Genomic DNA, 18,525 nt, shown 5'->3' with positions numbered 1-18,525 from the left:
GTCTACCACGTCATTAAACACTGGTTCTGCCTCATCTTAAATATACAGTTTAGTTTTGTTCACCAATCCTAAGGAAATACCTTATTAAATTAGAAAGAGTTCAGCAAATGTTAACAAAATTAATAAGAGGGGTGGAGAACCTCAGCTATTAGGATCAATTACATGAATTAGAGTTATTCACTACAGAGCAAAGGCACTTAAGAGCAGATCTAAGTGATTTGCACTTGAATCCAGTAATTGTAATAAACGGTTTACTTTAAGGCCCCAGAAGAGGATGCATAACCGCATAAGTTAGAAGAAAGGAGTTTAACCTTAAATGGCAGAAAGAGTTATTTACCGTTAAGGCAGTAAAACTGTGAAACTCCCTCTCCAGTTATAGTACTAGCTGGGAGTAAAAAAATTTTAGATGTCTTTCTCAGAAAGCAGAATATACAGGGCTATGGGAATTGTTAGAGGATAAAAGATAAACAGACATAGGCTGAACTGGATGGATATGTCTTTTTTGAAGCTTATAAACTTACACGTTGTGGCATTAGCAATTTCAGAAGCATGGCTAGAAATGTTACTTTCAGTGACTGCATAGACTGTGATATTGTAGTCTGTTCCTGGTTGGAGCTCCCTCACTACTAAGCTGTTACCCTTTGAAGTTCTCTGGATCGTAAAGCTTGGACTGTTCACAACTGCACTGTAGTTGTAAGTTCCTGCATTTATGTCTTTAGAAAGTTCCCATGAGATGGTCACACTGTTTCCTGATATATTGGTTACTTTTAATCCACCAACTACAGAGGGCACTAAGGAGACAAAAAACAAAAAGAAATGTTATTAATATGTAATTAGCAATAATTTACATACTTTGACACTATTACAGTTAATCCAAATTATAATAGTTTGTGGTCAATTTATCTTTTTTGTTTCTAAACTGATGTTTTATGTTACCTTTTGTTCACAATTGATTATTTAGAAATATAGAAATATTTAGAAATTCATTGTTAATTAATAGTGTGCACCCATTGCGCTGATGCCACAAAGCGTTATGGGGTTTTAAAACATACAGCACAGTAGAAGCAATCTGCTTGCAGACTGTCTCTTTCTAATGAAAACTCCATAAACCACACTTTTGGTTACAGCTGGCCATAGATGGATCATATTTTTTTTTGTCCAGCCAGTGGGCTGAATGAAAAAAAAGAATGGATCCCTCCATCCACACAATCAGGGTGGATAAAGGAATCCTCCCTACTGAGGCATTGTATTCTAACAGCGGAGACTCTCCACTGTCAAAATACACTGATCAGCAACTGATCAAGCCCATGTAGCACCCTCCTAGTCAGCTAGGGGGAGCTAGACTTTAATTGTTAGCTAGGAGGGCTGAGTAGCAGCCTGGGTGTGATTGCCAGCAAAGTCAAATTGTGGTCAGAGTTGAGAGGCTCTGCAGACAAGCTCTCTGGGATTTCCCCCTGCTCTAGGACTTTGGAGAAAGATCTAGAAGCAGTGGGTGGAGGTGAGGAGTGGCTGGTCTGTACTCTTAGAGGATCCTGGCCAATCCTAACAGGAGAGAGATCCTAACATAACAGAGCCTTTATGAGTAACTGAGCCTGCTCAGCAGCAGGAGAATTTGGGTGGAAGATGGAGAGGAAGTGAGGCTGGAGAACAGCAGCCTGCGAGGGGACCCAGATGTGAAGGGAGTTACCTTAGAACCTTAGAAGGAGTAATGCCCCCTAAGAGAGGACCACCTGTGTGATAGGAAAGGAGTGGCCCAGTTAGAAGGTAGCAGTCACCGACCCGCCAGCGACACAGGAGAAGGACTAAGTGAGTAGACCTGCCTCCCCTGGGCCAGATAGGGGAAGGAACACTCTGGTGGGAAATCAAATTAGCAACTACCCGAGACTGTCTTACTTTAACGTGGCAAGCATTGGATCCCCTGCTCAGGGATTTCCCTCAGATAGCTGGATGAGAGGAGGATTTGTCTGGGATCTGGAGTGGTACAACTGGAGACACTGACTAGCTCTCCAAGCAGAGGATTTTGCTGTGAAAACCTGTATATAGTTCCAGGAAGTTGTCTTTAGTTGCACAGTTCCATTGGGCATCCCATACACCCCTAACCCTATTCAAGTTCTAAACCCCCTAATAAAACTTCAAAACAGGCTCAAGGACTGGTTACTGTCTCCTAGATGCAAGTTTGTGTGAGAATGCATGTTGCCTGGCTGTGCAGTACAATAAGGGGACCCAAAACATCAGCAACTCTAAAGGGGGTAGTGCTACACCCGTTTGACAGAAATCATTAGATCGACTTCTATCGAGTGGGAGCAGCCATACAGTGAGGGACAGAAGTATTTGAACACCCTGCGATTTTGCAAGTTCTCCCACTTAGAAATCATGGATGGGTCTGAAATTCACATTGTAGGTGCATTCCCACTCTGAGAGACAGAATTAAAAAAAATTCAGGAAATCACATTGTATGATTTTTAAAGAATTTATTTGTCTTGTACTGCTGAACATAAGTATTTGAACACCTAAGAAACAGCAAGAATTCTGGCTCTCAAAGACCTGTTACTGTGCCTTTAAAAAGTCCACCACTACTCCACTCATTAATCTAACTTAGCAGCACCTGTCTGAGCTCTTTAAAGACACCTGTCCACCCCACAGTCAGTCAGACGCCAACTACTACCATGGGCAAGACCAAAGAGCTGTCAAAAGACACCAGAGACAAAATTGTGGACCTCCACAAGGCTGGAAAGGGCTATGGGGCCTGAAATTCACATTGTAGGTGCATTCCCACTCTGAGAGACAGAATTAGAAAAAAATTTTAGGAAATCACATTGTATGATTTTTAAAGTATTTATTTGTCTTGCACTGCTGAACATAAGTATTTGAACACCTGAGAAAATCAATGTTAATATTTGGTACAGAAGCCTTTGTTTGCAATTACAGAGGTCAAATGTTTCCTGTAGTTCTTGACCAGGTTTGCACACACTGCAACAGGAATTTTTGCCCACTCCTTCACACAGATCTCCTCTAGATCTGTCAGTGTAATGTACCGCCTGGCGGTATCTCTAGCAACCCACGGAATAGGATTCCCCAGAGCGTGGAGTCTAAGTCCCAGTCTGATTTTTCACCAGGGACCCTGATGGTGGGGATGGACTTGGAGCAGACAGAGACCAGGTCGCCCCTGAGTACACCCACCCGTGGTAGAGGGTTCCGCCAGAGGTATCTGCTAGCAAAGAGCCTGATGTGAAGAGGCGGATGGGTCCGCGCGGGACGGATGGATGGATGCCTGAGCAGAAGCGTGGTCAGACAGGCCGGGTCGGTAACCATGGGGACAGCGTGGTACAAGGCAGCGGGCACAGAATAGTCAGGTCACTCGCCGGGTCAGTAACAGGGGGGTCAGATCCAATGGGGAGCATCCAGAGAGAGGTCAGGCAAGCCAGGGGTCAGGGCAGGAGAAGACAGCACGGTCGGAATCACTCAGGGTTGGCAACAATCAAATGACAGATAGCAGGAGCAGGAACAAACAGATACGACCATATGGCAACCAGTGTCAGTGCAGAGCGGATTTAAATACCGCACCCTGCGCTGTCATTGGTGCCAGGCGCGTGCCCGTGGTCACGAGTGCGTATGCCACCCAGGACCGAGTGCCCGCACGCCAGTGTGCATTGGCACACTGCGCCTGCACCGGGCCACACGCCGCGGCGGCTCCTGACAGTCAGGTTTCGTGGCTGACGCTGAGCAACACAGAGTTTCAGCTCTCTCCAAAGATGTTCTATTGGATTTAGGTCTGGAGACTGGCTAGGCCACTCCAAAACCTTGATATGCTTCTTACGGAACCACTCCTTGGTTATCCTGGCTGTGTGCTTCGGGTCGTTGTCATGTTGGAAGACCCAGCCACGACCCATCTTCAATGCTCTGACTGAGGAAGGAGGTTGTTGCTCAAAATCTCACAATAAATGGCCCCATTCATCCTCTCCTTAATACAGTGCAGTCGTCCTGTCCCCTTCGCAGAAAAGCACCCCCAAAGCATGATGTTACCATCCCCATGCTTCACAGTACGGATGGTGTTCTTGGGATGCAACTCATCCTTCTTTTTCCTAACACGATGAGTGAAGTTTAGACCAAAAAGTTCTACTTTGGTCTCATCTGACCACATGACTTTCTCCCATGCCTACTCTGGATCATCCAGATGGTCATTGGCAACCTTCAGACGGGCCTGGATATGTGATGACTTGAGCAGGAGAACCTTCCATGCAATGCATGATTTGAAACCATGACGGCGTAGTGTTCTACCGACAGTGACCTTTGAAACTGTGGTCCCAGCTCTCTATATGTAATTGACCAGCTCCTCCCTTGTAGTTTGGGGCTGATTCCTCACCTTTCTTATCATCAGTGATACCCCACGAGGTGAGATCTTGCATGGAGTCCCAGTTCGAGGGAGACGGACAGTCGTCTTTAGCCTCTTCCATTTTCTAACAATTGCTCCAACAGTTGATCTATTTTCACCAAGCTGCTTGGCAATTGCCCCGTAGCCCTTTCCAGCCTTGTGGAGGTCCACAATTTTGTCTCTGGTGTCTTTTGACAGCTCTTTGGTCTTGCCCATGGTAGTTGGCATCTGACTGACTGTGGAGTGGACAGGTGTCTTTAAAGAGCTCAGACAGGTGCTACTAAGTTAGATTAATGAGTGGAGTAGAGGTGGACTTTTTAAAGGCACAGTAACAGGTCTTTGAGAGCCAGAATTCTTGCTGTTTCTTAGGTGTTCAAATACTTATGTTCAGCAGTGCAAGACAAATAAATTCTTTAAAAATCATACAATATGATTTCCTGAATTTTTTTTTTAATTCTGTCTCTCAGAGTGGGAATGCACCTACAATGTGAATTTCAGACCCCTTCATGATTTCTAAGTGGGAGAACTTGCAAAATCGCAGGGTGTTCAAATACGTCTATTCCTCACTGTATGTGAAATGAAATTCAGCCAATCCCTGCTGAACCTGCCAAATGTTTATCCATCTATGGCCAGCTGTATTCAGTTGTGTGTAAACTGGAGCTGTTGCAAACAAAAAAAATGCCCAAAAGTGCCACTAAGAACAGATGTGTGAATGTAAATGATTAGGTTAGATTAATAAAAGTAATAAAAGTGTAAAACACAAAGCTCTACACTATTCAATAGCAAAAAGCGACAAAAATGATCAAATTTACCTGCCCTAAACTGCTCAAAACAGAAGTCTAAATGGCTGTTACTCTTTGCACTATGTACCTAAACAAACAAAGACCACAGCAAAAATGTAGTACCCATAGCAACTGATCAGAACAGGGGCGGACTGACTATTGGGAAACTCGGGCACTGCCTGAGGGCCCGGAGTCAGTAGGGGGCCCCATGAGATGCCCCTGGTACCTTTTTCATATGCTTTTTTTAGTTTGGTCAAGGACACGGGCCCCATGATCCCCTATTGCTCGGGGGCCCCATGAGTTGTCAGTCCGCTCCTGGATCAGAACAAAAATAAATATCAGCTGCAAGTGTAATAAAGGTAACTTTACCATCAGTTTAGAAAAGGGTTCTGTACAGTATTAGTGGCAATGCTGTGGGACATTTGACCATATGCGATATTAATAGCAAAAAACAATAATGGTTTTAAAAAAAACCTGGATAATATTCTTAAAACTAAAAGAACGCGGCTTTATTCCAGGGAATTAATCCAACAGCTCTTGTGGGGTCATGGAGGAATTGGTTTATTTTGGAGTTTTAAAGGAGCTGTGAAAGGTGAAATTACATTTTTTTCAACTTTATTTTTATGTAACCCCAGGACATGCACTGTTATGTCTTTAGTAAAAAGCATTCTAATTGGTTGATGTGAGTTAATGCTTTTTGTTCTTTGCACTCTTTATTAAATAAGCTGAATTTTGTTTTTGTTTAGAAAACCATTCCATAACTGGCGTCTTGTAGACAACCTAGAGCTTACATTTAGGGTGCTATAAATTGAAAAGCTTATACCAGAAGTAATCACATGTAGTAACAGATATACCAGACGTACTTACATGTAGTAGCAGATATAGTGACACCAGAGCTTTCCAAAGTTCCATTCACTGAATACACTGTGATGTTGTACTTCTCTCCAGGAAGTAGATTGAGTATCGTGCAATTTATACCAGTTACATTAATATTTCTTACAACCGAACCATTAGTATATAATACTTTGAAATCCTTTATCGAAGGGGGTGCTTCCCATTGCACAATTATAGTGGTTTCTGTTACAGTGATTGCTTGTAAATTGGAAACATTGGCTGGACCTGTACAAAAGAAAAAAATAGGCAGATTTTGCAAAACATTTGATACTGTACTTCATAAATAATGCATATATAAAACAAGGTATGTTGGATTTGATGAGGCTGTAAAATTTATAATATGCTGGTTTGGCCTCATCTTGAATATGCAGTTCAGTTTTGGTCACCATTCCTCAGTGAATGACACCAAAATAAATAAGGAGGTGGAGGACCTCAGTTATTAGGATAAATTACATAGATTAAAGTTATTCACTATGGGAAAGAGACACTTAAGAGCAAATATGATTACAATGTACACATACATCAAAGGTGACTGCAATAACTGTAATAATCTGTTTACTCCCAGAAGAGGAAACATGATGATTTGAGGTTAGAAAAAATTAGATTCACCTTAGATTGCAGAAAGGGTTCTTTACTATTAAGCAGGCCATACATGATGCGATTTTCTTTCTTGCAACCACGGGTTGCAGGAAAGAAAATCACTTGATTCCCCCATCAACAGAGACAGTGTTGGTGGGGAAATCGCTCCCACTGAGCTATTATGTTCCACCAGCAGCAGGGGGGGGGGCCCTCACAGCAGCTGAGGGAGCCATCCCAGCCAGGGGAGCACAGTAATTACTACTAGCGGCTATAATAGCCACTGGCAATAATCGCATGTAAAATCCAGAAGGCTTGTTGCACCCAAGTTGATCAATCGGTTGATCAACTTGGGTATATTCAGCCTGCCTAAACATGGTTCGAATCTTGGCCTGTCCCTGCTGAACCAGGCAGGATTCAAACCACCGATGGCCAGCTTTAGTACAATAAAAATGTGGAACTCACTCTCCCTGGAAGTGGTAATCGCTTAGTGTTTCAAAAGTTTTTAGATGTCTTTCTCAGGAAGTAGAATATACAGGAATAGGGGAATTGTTAGAGAATTAAAATACACAAATAGCGTGAACTTAACCATTTGCCCTCCAGAGGATTTACCCCCCTTCCTGACCAGGCCATTTTTTGCGATGCGGCGCTGCGTTACTTTAACTGACAATTGCACGGTCATGCAATGCTGCACCCAAATTAAATCTATGTCCTTTTTTTCCCACAAATAGAGCATTCTTTCAGTGGTATTTAATCGCCTGTGCATTTTATATTTTTTGCGCTATAAGCAAAAAAAGACTGACAATTTAAAAAAATATATATGTTTTACTTTTTGCTATTAAACATGTCCAGTAAAAAAATTTAAAAATCAAATTTCATCATAAATTTAGGACAAATGTATTCTGCTACATGTCTTTGCTAAAAAAAATCCCAATACATGTAAATTAATTGGTTTACGTGAAAGTTATAGCGCATACAAATGGAGGCATAGATCCTGGAATTTTCTTTTTTTTTTACTAGCAATGGCGGCGATCAGCAACTTATAGCAGGACTGCGGTGGGCAGTCTGACACTGGGGGGAACTGACTTGGTGTCACTGACATCTCCAGTGACACCAATACAGTGATCAGTGCTAATAAAAAGCACTGACACTGTACTAATGGCACTGGGCAGGAAGGGGTAACATGGGGGGAGATCAAAGGGTTAACTGTGTGCTGTTTCACTATGTGTGCTGTGTTTGTGTTTCACTGTAAGCACACTGCTCTGCATAGCAATGCAGAGTCATACAAAGCAGTGTGCAGGAGCTGACAGGGGAGAGATCTGTATCGTTTACATACAGGTCTCTGCCCCATTGGAAATCCTCGGAGATCGCCAGGTGCCGGTGGGGAATCACCGGCCAGGACCTGGTGATTGACAGATGAGGCCGCGAATGGTGGCCCTACCGGTCCTACCCAGAACTACTAAATCACGTATATGTTTGTGATTTTGCGCACCATTTTGCCCTGTAGTAGTGTTTCTGCTATAGGGCGGCGCAGAAGTGGTTAATGAACATGTGTCTTTTTTCAAGCGTATAAATTATGTAAACATATAAGTTGTAACTTTAGCAATTTCAGAAGCTTGGCTATACAGTATATATTATTTTCAGTGACTGCATAGACTGTGATATTATAGCCTGCTCCTGGTAAGAGGTTCCTCACTACTATGCTCTTAACCGTTAAACCTGTGTGGTTTTGACACATGGCCCTTCCCCAGCTATGTTGTAGGTCTAAAATATCATTAGAGACGGTCACATTATTACCTGATATACTGGTTACATTTAATCCCACAACTGGAGAGGGTGCTGAGGAGACAAAATACAAAAAGAAATGTTATAAATATGTACTAAACATTTACATACATTGACACTATTGCAATGAATCAAAATTATAATAGCTTGGGGTCAATTTAACTTTTTGATTCCAAACTGATGTTTTATGTTACATTTTGTTTACAATGGTTATAAAATCTTTATTTAGGAATGAACATTTAATACAGCATGCACCCATTACTCTGATTCCACAGAATGTTATGGGTTTTTTTTAAAGGTACAGCCCACTAGAAACAGTTTGTTTGCAGACTATCTCTCTCTACTGATAACTCCATAATCCACACCTTTGACTAAAGCTGGCCATAGATGGATCATATGTTCATTTTTTTAGCCTGTGGCTGTAGGGAAAAAAAAGAAGAAAATGATTCTTACATCCACATGACTGAGGTGTATAAAAGAATACTCCTCACTAAGAAATTGTATTCTGACAGTGGAGACTCTCTGCTGTCGAAATACACTGATCAGTGGCTGCAGCCTATTGGCTGCGGCCACTGACCAAACAAATTTTCCATCAAGCCCATTTGACAGAAGTTGAAGATTGTCCCACCTGAACTAGCTGAATTTGAAGCCATCTATGGCCAGCTTTATTTAGTTGTGTGCAAATTGGAGCAGTTGTAAACAAGCTGTTTCCAAAAGTGCCGTTAAGAACAAATGTGTGAATGTGAGTGGTTAGATTGGAGTTATATAATAAAAGTGCAAAAATAAAGCCATACAGTAATTTATGACAAAGTGATAAAAAATGTTTTGTTTGCCTGCCCAAAACTGCTCAAAACAGAAGTCCAAATGGCTATTACTCTTAGAATTATGTAACTAAACACAGACCAAAGCACAAAATGTAGTGCCCAAAAGCTGTCAGGTTTGTGTGGTAGTGAGCCCTTGTAGAACGCTAACCCAGGGTTCCCCAAGGCGTGGAGTCTAAGCCCCAGCCTGCTTTTTCACAAGGGCCCTAAATGGCGGGGATGGATTTGCAGCATGCTAGAACCAGGTCGCCGCCCCCAGGTACGCCCAGCTGATTACATAGAGACCACTCGCATGTGCATAGAACTGATGGCAGGAGACAGAAGAGGATCCAGGAAACAAGCTGAGGTCAAGGCAGGTGGCAGACAAGCACAAATGGAAGACTAAGCCAGAGACAGTACATCGGAAGTCAGACACAGAATACACAAAATGGCAACGGAACAGGAGCTCAGGGAACTGTTACGTTACTCAGGCAAGGAGCACTGCACTGTGTACGTGTGTATACTGTATATAGTTTTGCTGCAAGTGGTTCTCGGAATATGAATACATTATGTTCAAACTATATATATATATATATATATATATATATATATATATATATATGTATGAGACAAACAAGGAGGTGACCCAGGAAGTAATAGAAGGAGAAGGGATATAAATCCACAGTAGTGCAGGCAACACCCACAGGTGAACAGAAAAGCAGCACATGTGAATGGAAGCAGATCTAGAAGAACCACAACTGCAAGGAGGTAAGAAATACACAAGCAGAAATCTGCAGGCTAGATTGTGACACTAGCAACTGATCAAACGAATTGATCCAACAGTCCTTGTGAAGGATTTGGGTTATCTTGGAGTTTATTGATCTGTGAGAAGTTAAACTTAATTTTTTTTCAACTTTATTATTATGTAACCTGAGAACTGTTCTCTCTTTAGTAAGAAACATTGTAATTGGTTAATGTGAGTGAATGCATTTTGTTCTTTGCACTCTTTATTAAATAAGCTGAATTGTGTACATTTTGTTTAGGAAAAACATTCCATAGTTTGAGTCTTGTAGACCACCTAGAGTTTACATTTAGGGTGCTGTAGATTGAAAAGTTTATACCAGAAGTACTCACATGTAGTAACAAATATAGTGACACTAGAGCTTTCCATTTACTGAATACACTGTAATGTTGTAATTCTCCCCAGGATGTAGATTGGCTATTGTGCAACCAGTTACAATAATTTTTCCTTCAACTGAACCATTAGTATAAATTACTTTGAACTCTAAGAAGTTCACAAGGGGGTCCTTCCAACTGATACTGTAACTCGGGGTGCTCAAACCAGAGAAGCGCATGCCTATGCTCTGGGATGGTGGTCAGCAAGCCCAGATTGCGATCAACGAGTTTCCGATCCGCCATCCCAAAGAATCAGAGTGCATGGAGCTGGCACTGGCATCTGTCCCAGGCGGAGTGATACCAAGTGCACTTTGCCTGGGACCTTTCTAGCAGCCTGGAGAACGGTGCCTGCAAAAGCTGGAAGAGGAAAAGGTTAGTGTATTAAACATCACATATACTGCATTTTTGCAATGGGCATATTAGCACCCATAAAAAGGATTATTAGGCTGCTTTCACACTGACCTGCAAGTGCGGTACAGTGCACAAGTGGCTTTCCCGCAGGTTAGCTGTAGTGAGCAATAGAATTCTAATATATCCTGTGGGTTTGGTGCACTTTCAGAAAGCGCACCAAAGCTCCTGAATGCTGGAGTTTTGGTGTCCTTTCAGAAGGTGCCCCATACCCGCAAGTTGTAATAGAAGTCTATCTCTCAGTGCAGCTAATCCATAGGAAAGGACAGTGCAAGTAAACTGCAGCACATCAGTGGGAAAGCAGCCTTATGGGGGGCTCAGGACAGTAAAGGCTTGTTTACATTTGTGGTTTGGGGGGCAGTAAAACCCCATAGTTCATTGTGGCCCGTGACCTGTTACCAAATCACTTAAGTGGCTCTCACTCTTCAAAAGGTTGAGAACCCCTGCTGTACCTCATAAATGTTTTATCTACAAAAATAAGGTCTGTTGGACAAATAATGTAGCTGTTGACTTTGATGTAAGTACACAAGGGTCCAGCACCAGCGTCATCCAGGCTAGTTCTTCATTAACCTCTGGGCTCCCGGTGCTTGCATCTTCAGTAAGGCTAGGTTTACACCTATGCAGTTTGCATTTGATCTGTTTCTGCAGTGCTTTTTGTGGTGCGTTTTTGCACATGTACTTTTTTCTGTATGCATTTTGCTTATTTTTCCTGCTGCTTGGCAGATTAAAACGCAAAATGCATCAAAAATGCACTACATGCTTTTCTATAGTGTTTCCATTGAAGTCTATAGAACCAAAAACACAGCCTTTTGCATTTAAAAAAGTCCCTGACCCTTTCAAGGGTGAAATGTGTCCCATAGGAAATCATGTTAAATGGACTTTAGTGCGTTTCTGCAAAATGCTGCAGAAAACGCTTAGGTGTGAACCTAGGGTAAGTGAAAACAGAAGTGAAACATTATGGCTTCACAGCTGGTTTCCCTTCCTGCACCTTGTGATTTGTCCCATAGTCTTCTGGGACCTGTGAAGTGTACCAGAAGCCTGCAGGGGGGAAGGAGGGGGATGAACTTCCCTGCACGAACTGAGACGGAAGTGGGAGTGGGTACCGGTCAAAACCAGGTACCTACTCCCCCTTCAAAGGTGACTGCAGTAACTGTAATAAACTGTTTAAGGTCATAGGAGAAGACACATGGCAATTTCAGCTTAGAAGAAACTAGGTTTAACCTTAGATTGCAGAAAGGGTTCTCTTCTGCTAGAGCGGTAAAAACGTGAAACTCCCTCTCCCTGGAAGTGGTACTATCTGAGAGTGTAAAAAAAATTTAGATGTCTTCCTCAGAAAGTAGAATATACAGGGCTATGAGAATTGGTTGAGAATAAGAATAACACACACATAGCATGAACTTAATGGGCATATGTCTTTTTTCAAACTTACAAGTTTGAGAAGCTTGGCTAGATATATTATATTCAGTGACTGCGTAGACTGTGATATTGTCTGTTCCTAGTAAGAGATTACTTACTATGCTCTTAACCTTTAAACCTGTGTGGTTCTGACACATGGGCCCTTCCCCAGCTATGTTGTAGGTGTAAGTTCCTGCATTAATATCTTTAGAAAGTTCCCAAGAGATTATGACATTGTTATCAGATATACAGTTGTGCTCAAAAGTTTACATACCCTGGCAGAAAATTGTGAAATTTTGGCATGGATATTGAAAATATGACTGATCATGCCAAAAAATGCTCTTTTATGATGATAATATGAAGCCATTTCTTATCAAATAGTTGTTTGGCTTCTTTTTAAATCATAATGAAAACAGAAATCATCCAAATGGCCCGGATCAAAAACGTTTACATATCCTGGAATGTTTGGCATTGGTACAGACACACAAGGTGACACACATGGGTTAAAATGCCAATTAGAGGTTAATGTCCCACTGTTAATCTGTGGCTTTTTAAATTGCAATTAGTGTCAGTGTATAAATAGTCAATGAGTTTGTTAGCTCTTACGTGGAAGCACTAACTAGGCTAGATACTGAGCCATGGCGATTAGAAAAGAACTGTCAAAAGTCCTGCGTAACAAGGTAATGGAACCTTATAAAGATGGAAAAAGACATAAAAAGATGTCCAAAGCCTTGAATATGCCAATCAGTACTGTTAAATAACCTATTAAGAAGTGGAAAGTGTGGGGATCTTTTGATACCAAGCCAAGGTCAGGTAGACCAAGAAAGATTGCAGCCATAACTGACAGAAGAATTTTCCGGGACTCAAAGAAAAACCCACAGGCAACCTCAAGAGATATACAGGCTGCTCTGGAAAAAGATGGTGTGGGTGTTTTTAAGGAGTACAATACGGTTATACTTGAACAAAAATGAGCCGTTTGGTCAAAGTCTGTAGTGCTCCATTAGCCCTTTGTCAGGGCTCCGGGAATGACCAGAGGTGTGTGGACGACACAGGGAAACACAGACTTCAGGTATAGCGTGTAAACAAGATAATTTATTAAGGACAACACAAACATAAACAACACAAACGCAGTGCAAGGTAAACATAACACAGTGCAAACAACCCAACCTCCAACAGATAACCATATATACAATCAAACGTAGTCGGGCAGGCCGGGTCGGTAGCAAATGGGCAAACAGGGTTCCAGGAGCAAGCGAAAGAGTGGTCAGGAATAGCCGAGGTCAGGACAGGCGGAGTTCTTTCAGAGTCAGGATCAAAGCAGAATCAGGATCAGGCAGGAAGCAGACAGGATGCAGGTACAGGGGCTCATGGGAAACATACACCAAGGAACTGATCACAGGCCTGGTCCTGCCTAAATACACCTCCTGCAATCAGTCTCAGGTGATGGCCTGATTGCAGGAGTGAGATTCTGGCTGCTGAGAGCACCCGCTGGCCAGCCTTGGTACTGCAGCCCACAAGGCAGGTGAGTCCCACCACCATTGGCGAGTCCATTCCTGACTGTACTCCCCCCTCAAGGAGCGGTCTCAGGATGCTCCAAACAGTCCTTAGTGGGCAAAATGTTCCACCGTCCGGGTCGGGTAACTGGCTGGATATCAGGGGCTGGCACATCAGGCTGGGCAGCGGGCGGAGGCACAATAGGCTGGGCAGCGGGCGGAGGCACATCAAGCTGGGCAGCAGGCGGAGGCACATCAAGCTGGGCAGCGGACAGAGGCACATCAGGCTGGGCAGCGGACAGAGGCACATCAGGCTGCGCAGCGGACAGAGGCACATCAGGCTGGGCAGCGGACAGAGGCACATCAGGCTGGGCAGCGGACAGAGGCACATCAGGCTGGGCAGCGGACAGAGGCACATCAGGCTGGGCAGCGGACAGAGGCACATCAGGCTGGGCAGCGGACAGAGGCACATCAGGCTGGGCAGCGGACAGAGGCACATCAGGCTGGGCAGAGGACAGAGGCACATCAGGCTGGGCAGCGGACAGAGGCACATCAGGCTGGGCAGCGGACAGAGGCACATCAGGCTGGGCAGCGGACAGAGGCACATCAGGCTGGACAGCGGGCACCGGCCATCAGGCGGAGCAGCGGGCACCGGGCCATCAAGCGGAGCAGCGGGCACCAGGCCATCAGGCGGAGCAGCGGGCACCGAATCATCTGGCAGAACAGCGGGCACCAGGTCACCAAGCTCGACAGCGGGACCGAGTCACCTGGCACGACAGTGGGCACTGAGTCACCTGGCACGACAGCGGGCACCAAGTCACCTGGCACGACAGCGGGCACCAAGTCACCTGGCACGACAGCGGGCACCGAGTCATCTGGCACGACAGCGGGCACCAAGTCATCTGGCAGAACAGCGGGCATCGAGTCACCAAGCTCGACAGCGGGCACCGAGTCATCTGGCACGACAGCGGGCACCAAGTCATCTGGCACGACAGCGGGCACCAAGTCATCTGGCACGACAGCGGGCACAGAGTCACCAAGCTCGACAGCGGACACCGGGTCATCAGGCTGGATCGGGTCATCAGGCCGGACTGGGTCATCAGGCCGGGTAGCGGGCACCAGATCATCAAGCTGGACAGGATCATCAGGCTGGATTGGGTCATCAGGCTGGGTAGGGTCATCAGGCTGGGTAGGGTCATCAGGCTGGGTAGCGTACACCAGATCATCAAGCTGGATAGGATCATCAGGCTGGATTGGGTCATCAGTCTGGATCGGTTCATCAGGCTGGATCGGGCCATCAGGCTGGATCGGGCCATCAGGCTGGATCGGGCCATCAGGCTGGGTAGCGGGCACCAGATCATCAAGCTGGGTAGGATCATCAGGCTGGGTAGGATCATCAGGCTGGGTAGGATCATCAGGCTGGATCGGGCCATCAGGCTGGATCGGGCCATCAGGCTGGGTAGCGGGCACCAGATCATCAAGCTGGGTAGGATCATCAGGCTGGGTAGGATCATCAGGCTGGGTAGGATCATCAGGCTGGATCGGGCCATCAGGCTGGATCGGGCCATCAGGCTGGGTAGCGGGCACCAGTTCATCAAGCTGGATAGGATCATCAGGCTGGGTAGGATCATCAGGCCGGGTAGGACCATCAGGCCGGGTAGGATCATCAGGCCGGGCAGGATCATCAGGCCGGGCAGGATCATCAGGCCGGGCAGGATCATAAGGCTGGATTGGGTCATCAGGCCGAATCGGGTCATCAGGCCGGATTGGGTCATCAGGCTGGGTAGCGTACACTGGGTCATCAGGCATCAGGGCATCAGGCTGAACAACGGAAGGCGGGTTCACAGACGGCAGGCTGACCGGTTTGGATACTGGTAGGATGGTACTGGTTGGAAAGAATTTTCGCTTCTTCTTGGGTTTAGTTACTGGGGCACTGCAAGTAAATGCAGGTCTGTAAATGGAGGGAGTAGCTGGAGACAGAGAAGAGCTGGAGGATGGAACAGAGGAGGGAATAGTTGCTACAGCGGCCTTTTTTACAGGGTTAAAGGCAGGATAGGTGCAGCAAGTGGGAACAGGGTACTGACATATGGTAGATAACAGGGTATATTGGGCTGTCACGGGGGGTGCTGTTGGGAATGCAGGCGTAGAGCTTTGAGCAGAGGAATGATTGGAAGCAGGACTGGTTTGTTGCAGGCTGCCTGAGGCTGGGTGTAACAAGTCTGACCAGGACTGTAGTATTGGTTGAACAAAACTCAGCTTACACATAGCCTGTCTGACCAAAGACAGTACTGCGTTTATACAGTCCACTAGCACATGTGGTGAACATGCTGAATAATGCTCCCAGAAGCAATCCGGATCATCCTCCAACAACCATACCAGTGATTCTATTTGATCCGTACTGAATGGTGGAAGAAAGTCATTCCTGCTTTCAGGGGTATTAGATGAAGCCAACTCAACACAAGCCTGAATCAATGGTTGCACCTCAGAAAACTCCGTGCCCTGATCTACTAGGGAATGAGCGACCCGTATGCACTCTAGCAGCTGATCCCTGGCATACTCCTGCAAAGTCTGATAGGCATATTCTCTGTCATCTAAGACTAGCAGATACAAGTATATAACCTCCTCCGGATGCATCCTTCACAACAAGCCAAGATGGCTTCCCTGTGCAGCCACTTCTGGTCAGGATTGGCCTTGGTGTAATGTCAGGGCTCCGGGTAGTGAGATTCTGGCTGCTGAGAGCACCCGCTCTCAGCAGCCAGAATCTCACTACCCGGAGCCCTGACATTACACCAAGGCCAATCCTGACCAGAAGTGGCTGCACAGGGAAGCCATCATGGTACTGCAGCCCACAAGGCAGGGGAGTCCCACCACCATTGGCGAATCCATTCCTGACACCCTTACACAGCCACAAGCAAGAAGGGAAGGTCTTTGCACACCTAGTTATTGTCCCATAAGAAAAATGCCAAATTGGGGAAAGTACCAGCTGATGTGTAGGAAACACAAGACAGAAGTAGCAATACATTTTCCTTTTAAAGCATTCCAGGAGGGGAGCCATCTCTCTAACATCATGCCATTGTAGAAGACAAATAGGAAAACGCAGTGTACAGTGTACATACTCTTCCTCTTCCCCAGACATCACTCCTCTGCCACAACTGCAAACGAATCACAGATTTTTTAAAATGACAGCCGTGATTTGCTCAGTTTAAGACCTTGGCTAAAATTTAACCTCATGTAAACCATATGTTGTAAGTTTCATGAATTTCAATGCATATACAGGTGAAACTCGAAAAATTAGAATATCGTGCAAAAGTTCATTTATTTCAGTAATGCAACTTAAAAGGTGAAACTAATATATGAGATAGACTCATTACATGCAAAGCAAGATAGTTCAAGCCGTGATTTGTCATAATTGTGATGATTATGGCTTACAGCTCATGAAAACCCAAAATCCACAATCTCAGAAAATTAGAATATTACATGCAATCAATAAAACAAAGATTGTACATTATTATTATTATTATTATTATACAGTATTTATAAAGCGCCAATAGTTTGCTTAGCACTGTACAATACAAAGGGGGACAGAACATATGACAGAACAATACCAATACAATACAAAACATGAGGGGATTGAGGGCCCTGCTCTTTCGAGCTTACAATCTAGGAGGGAGGGGATGGTGGCACAGGAGGAGATAGCTGTGGGGGATGGAGTGGTAGGAAGAGTGGAAGGAGGTTGGCAAGTTAGCAGGGGGTGGGGTCGGCTTTCCTGAAGAGATGCGCCTAAAAGGAGAGGAGAGTAGGTGATAATCTGATGGGTTGGGGCAGGGAGTTCCAGAGGATGGGTGACACCCTGGAGAAGTCCTGGAGGCGGGCATGGGAGGAGGAGACCAGGGAACTAGAGAGAAGGAGGTCTTGTGAGGAGCGGAGTGTGCGTGCTGGGCGGTACTTGGATATTAGGTCAGTGATGTAGTTCGGGGCAATATGGTGGACAGCTTTGTACGTCAGTGTTAGGATTTTGAATTTGATCCGTTGCGCAATCGGAAGCCAGTGGAGGGATTAGCAGAGGGGGGTGGCGGAAACGGAGCGGTTGGAAAGGTGAATGAGTCTGGCAGCCGTATTCAGGATTGACAGCGGCGAGGCAGGCCAGTGAGGAGGGAGTTGCAGTAGTCAAGTCGTGATATGATGAGGGAATGGATGAGCTGTTTAGTGGTTTCTGGAGTTAGGAACGCGCATATTTTGGCGATGTTGCGGAGGTGGAGTCTGCATGAGTTTGTTAAAGATTGGACTTGGGGCTGGAAGGATAGGTTGGAGTCCAGAATGACACCAAGTACTCTGGCCTGCGGGGCGGGTTTGATGGTGGCGTTGTTGGATGTGATGGAGAAGTCAATGGGGGGGGAGTGGTGTCCGGGCTGGGGGGAAGACAAGAAACTCTGTTTTGGAGAGTACATTTTACATAGAACAATATCGGAAAAGTATAAGCATGCATATATACTCAGTACTTGGTTTGGGCCTCTTTTGCAGCAATTACTGCCTCAATGCGGCGTGGCATGGAAGATATCAGCCTGTGGTACTGCTGAGGTGTTATGGAAGACCAGGATGTTTCAATAGCGGCCTTCAGCTCTTCTGCATTGTTCGGTCTCATGTCACTCATCTTTCTCTTGGCAATGCCCCATAGATTCTCTATGGGGTTCAGGTCAGGCGAGTTTGCTGGCCAATCAAGCACAGTAATCCCATGGTTATTGAACCAAGTTTTCGTGCTTTTGGCAGTGTGGGCAGGTGCCAAGTCCTGCTGGAAAATGAAGTCAACATCCCCATAAAGCTCGTCTGCGGAAGGAAGCATGAAG

General features: G+C 45.1%; 1 protein-coding gene across 1 annotated transcript in view; it reads right to left on the bottom strand.

Moving 5' to 3' along the window:
• Positions 1–18,525, bottom strand: part of LOC149467497 (receptor-type tyrosine-protein phosphatase H-like) — a 581,796-nt gene that overhangs the window by 406,461 nt on the left and 156,810 nt on the right. The window contains exons 3-5 of the mRNA XM_089671609.1: positions 8,422–8,463; positions 6,022–6,273; positions 522–791 (exon numbers count right to left, since the gene is read on the bottom strand). Of these exons, the coding sequence (XP_089527735.1) occupies positions 522–791; positions 6,022–6,273; positions 8,422–8,463 (564 nt within the window). The remainder of the gene's footprint in view (positions 1–521; positions 792–6,021; positions 6,274–8,421; positions 8,464–18,525) is intronic.

Source organism: Staurois parvus, unplaced genomic scaffold, assembly GCF_062004578.1.
Source record: "Staurois parvus isolate SC_StPar_1 unplaced genomic scaffold, SC_StPar_1.0 ptg000108l, whole genome shotgun sequence".
Lineage (NCBI taxonomy): Eukaryota > Metazoa > Chordata > Amphibia > Anura > Ranidae > Staurois > Staurois parvus.
This window is presented reverse-complemented; position numbering and strand designations above follow the sequence as displayed.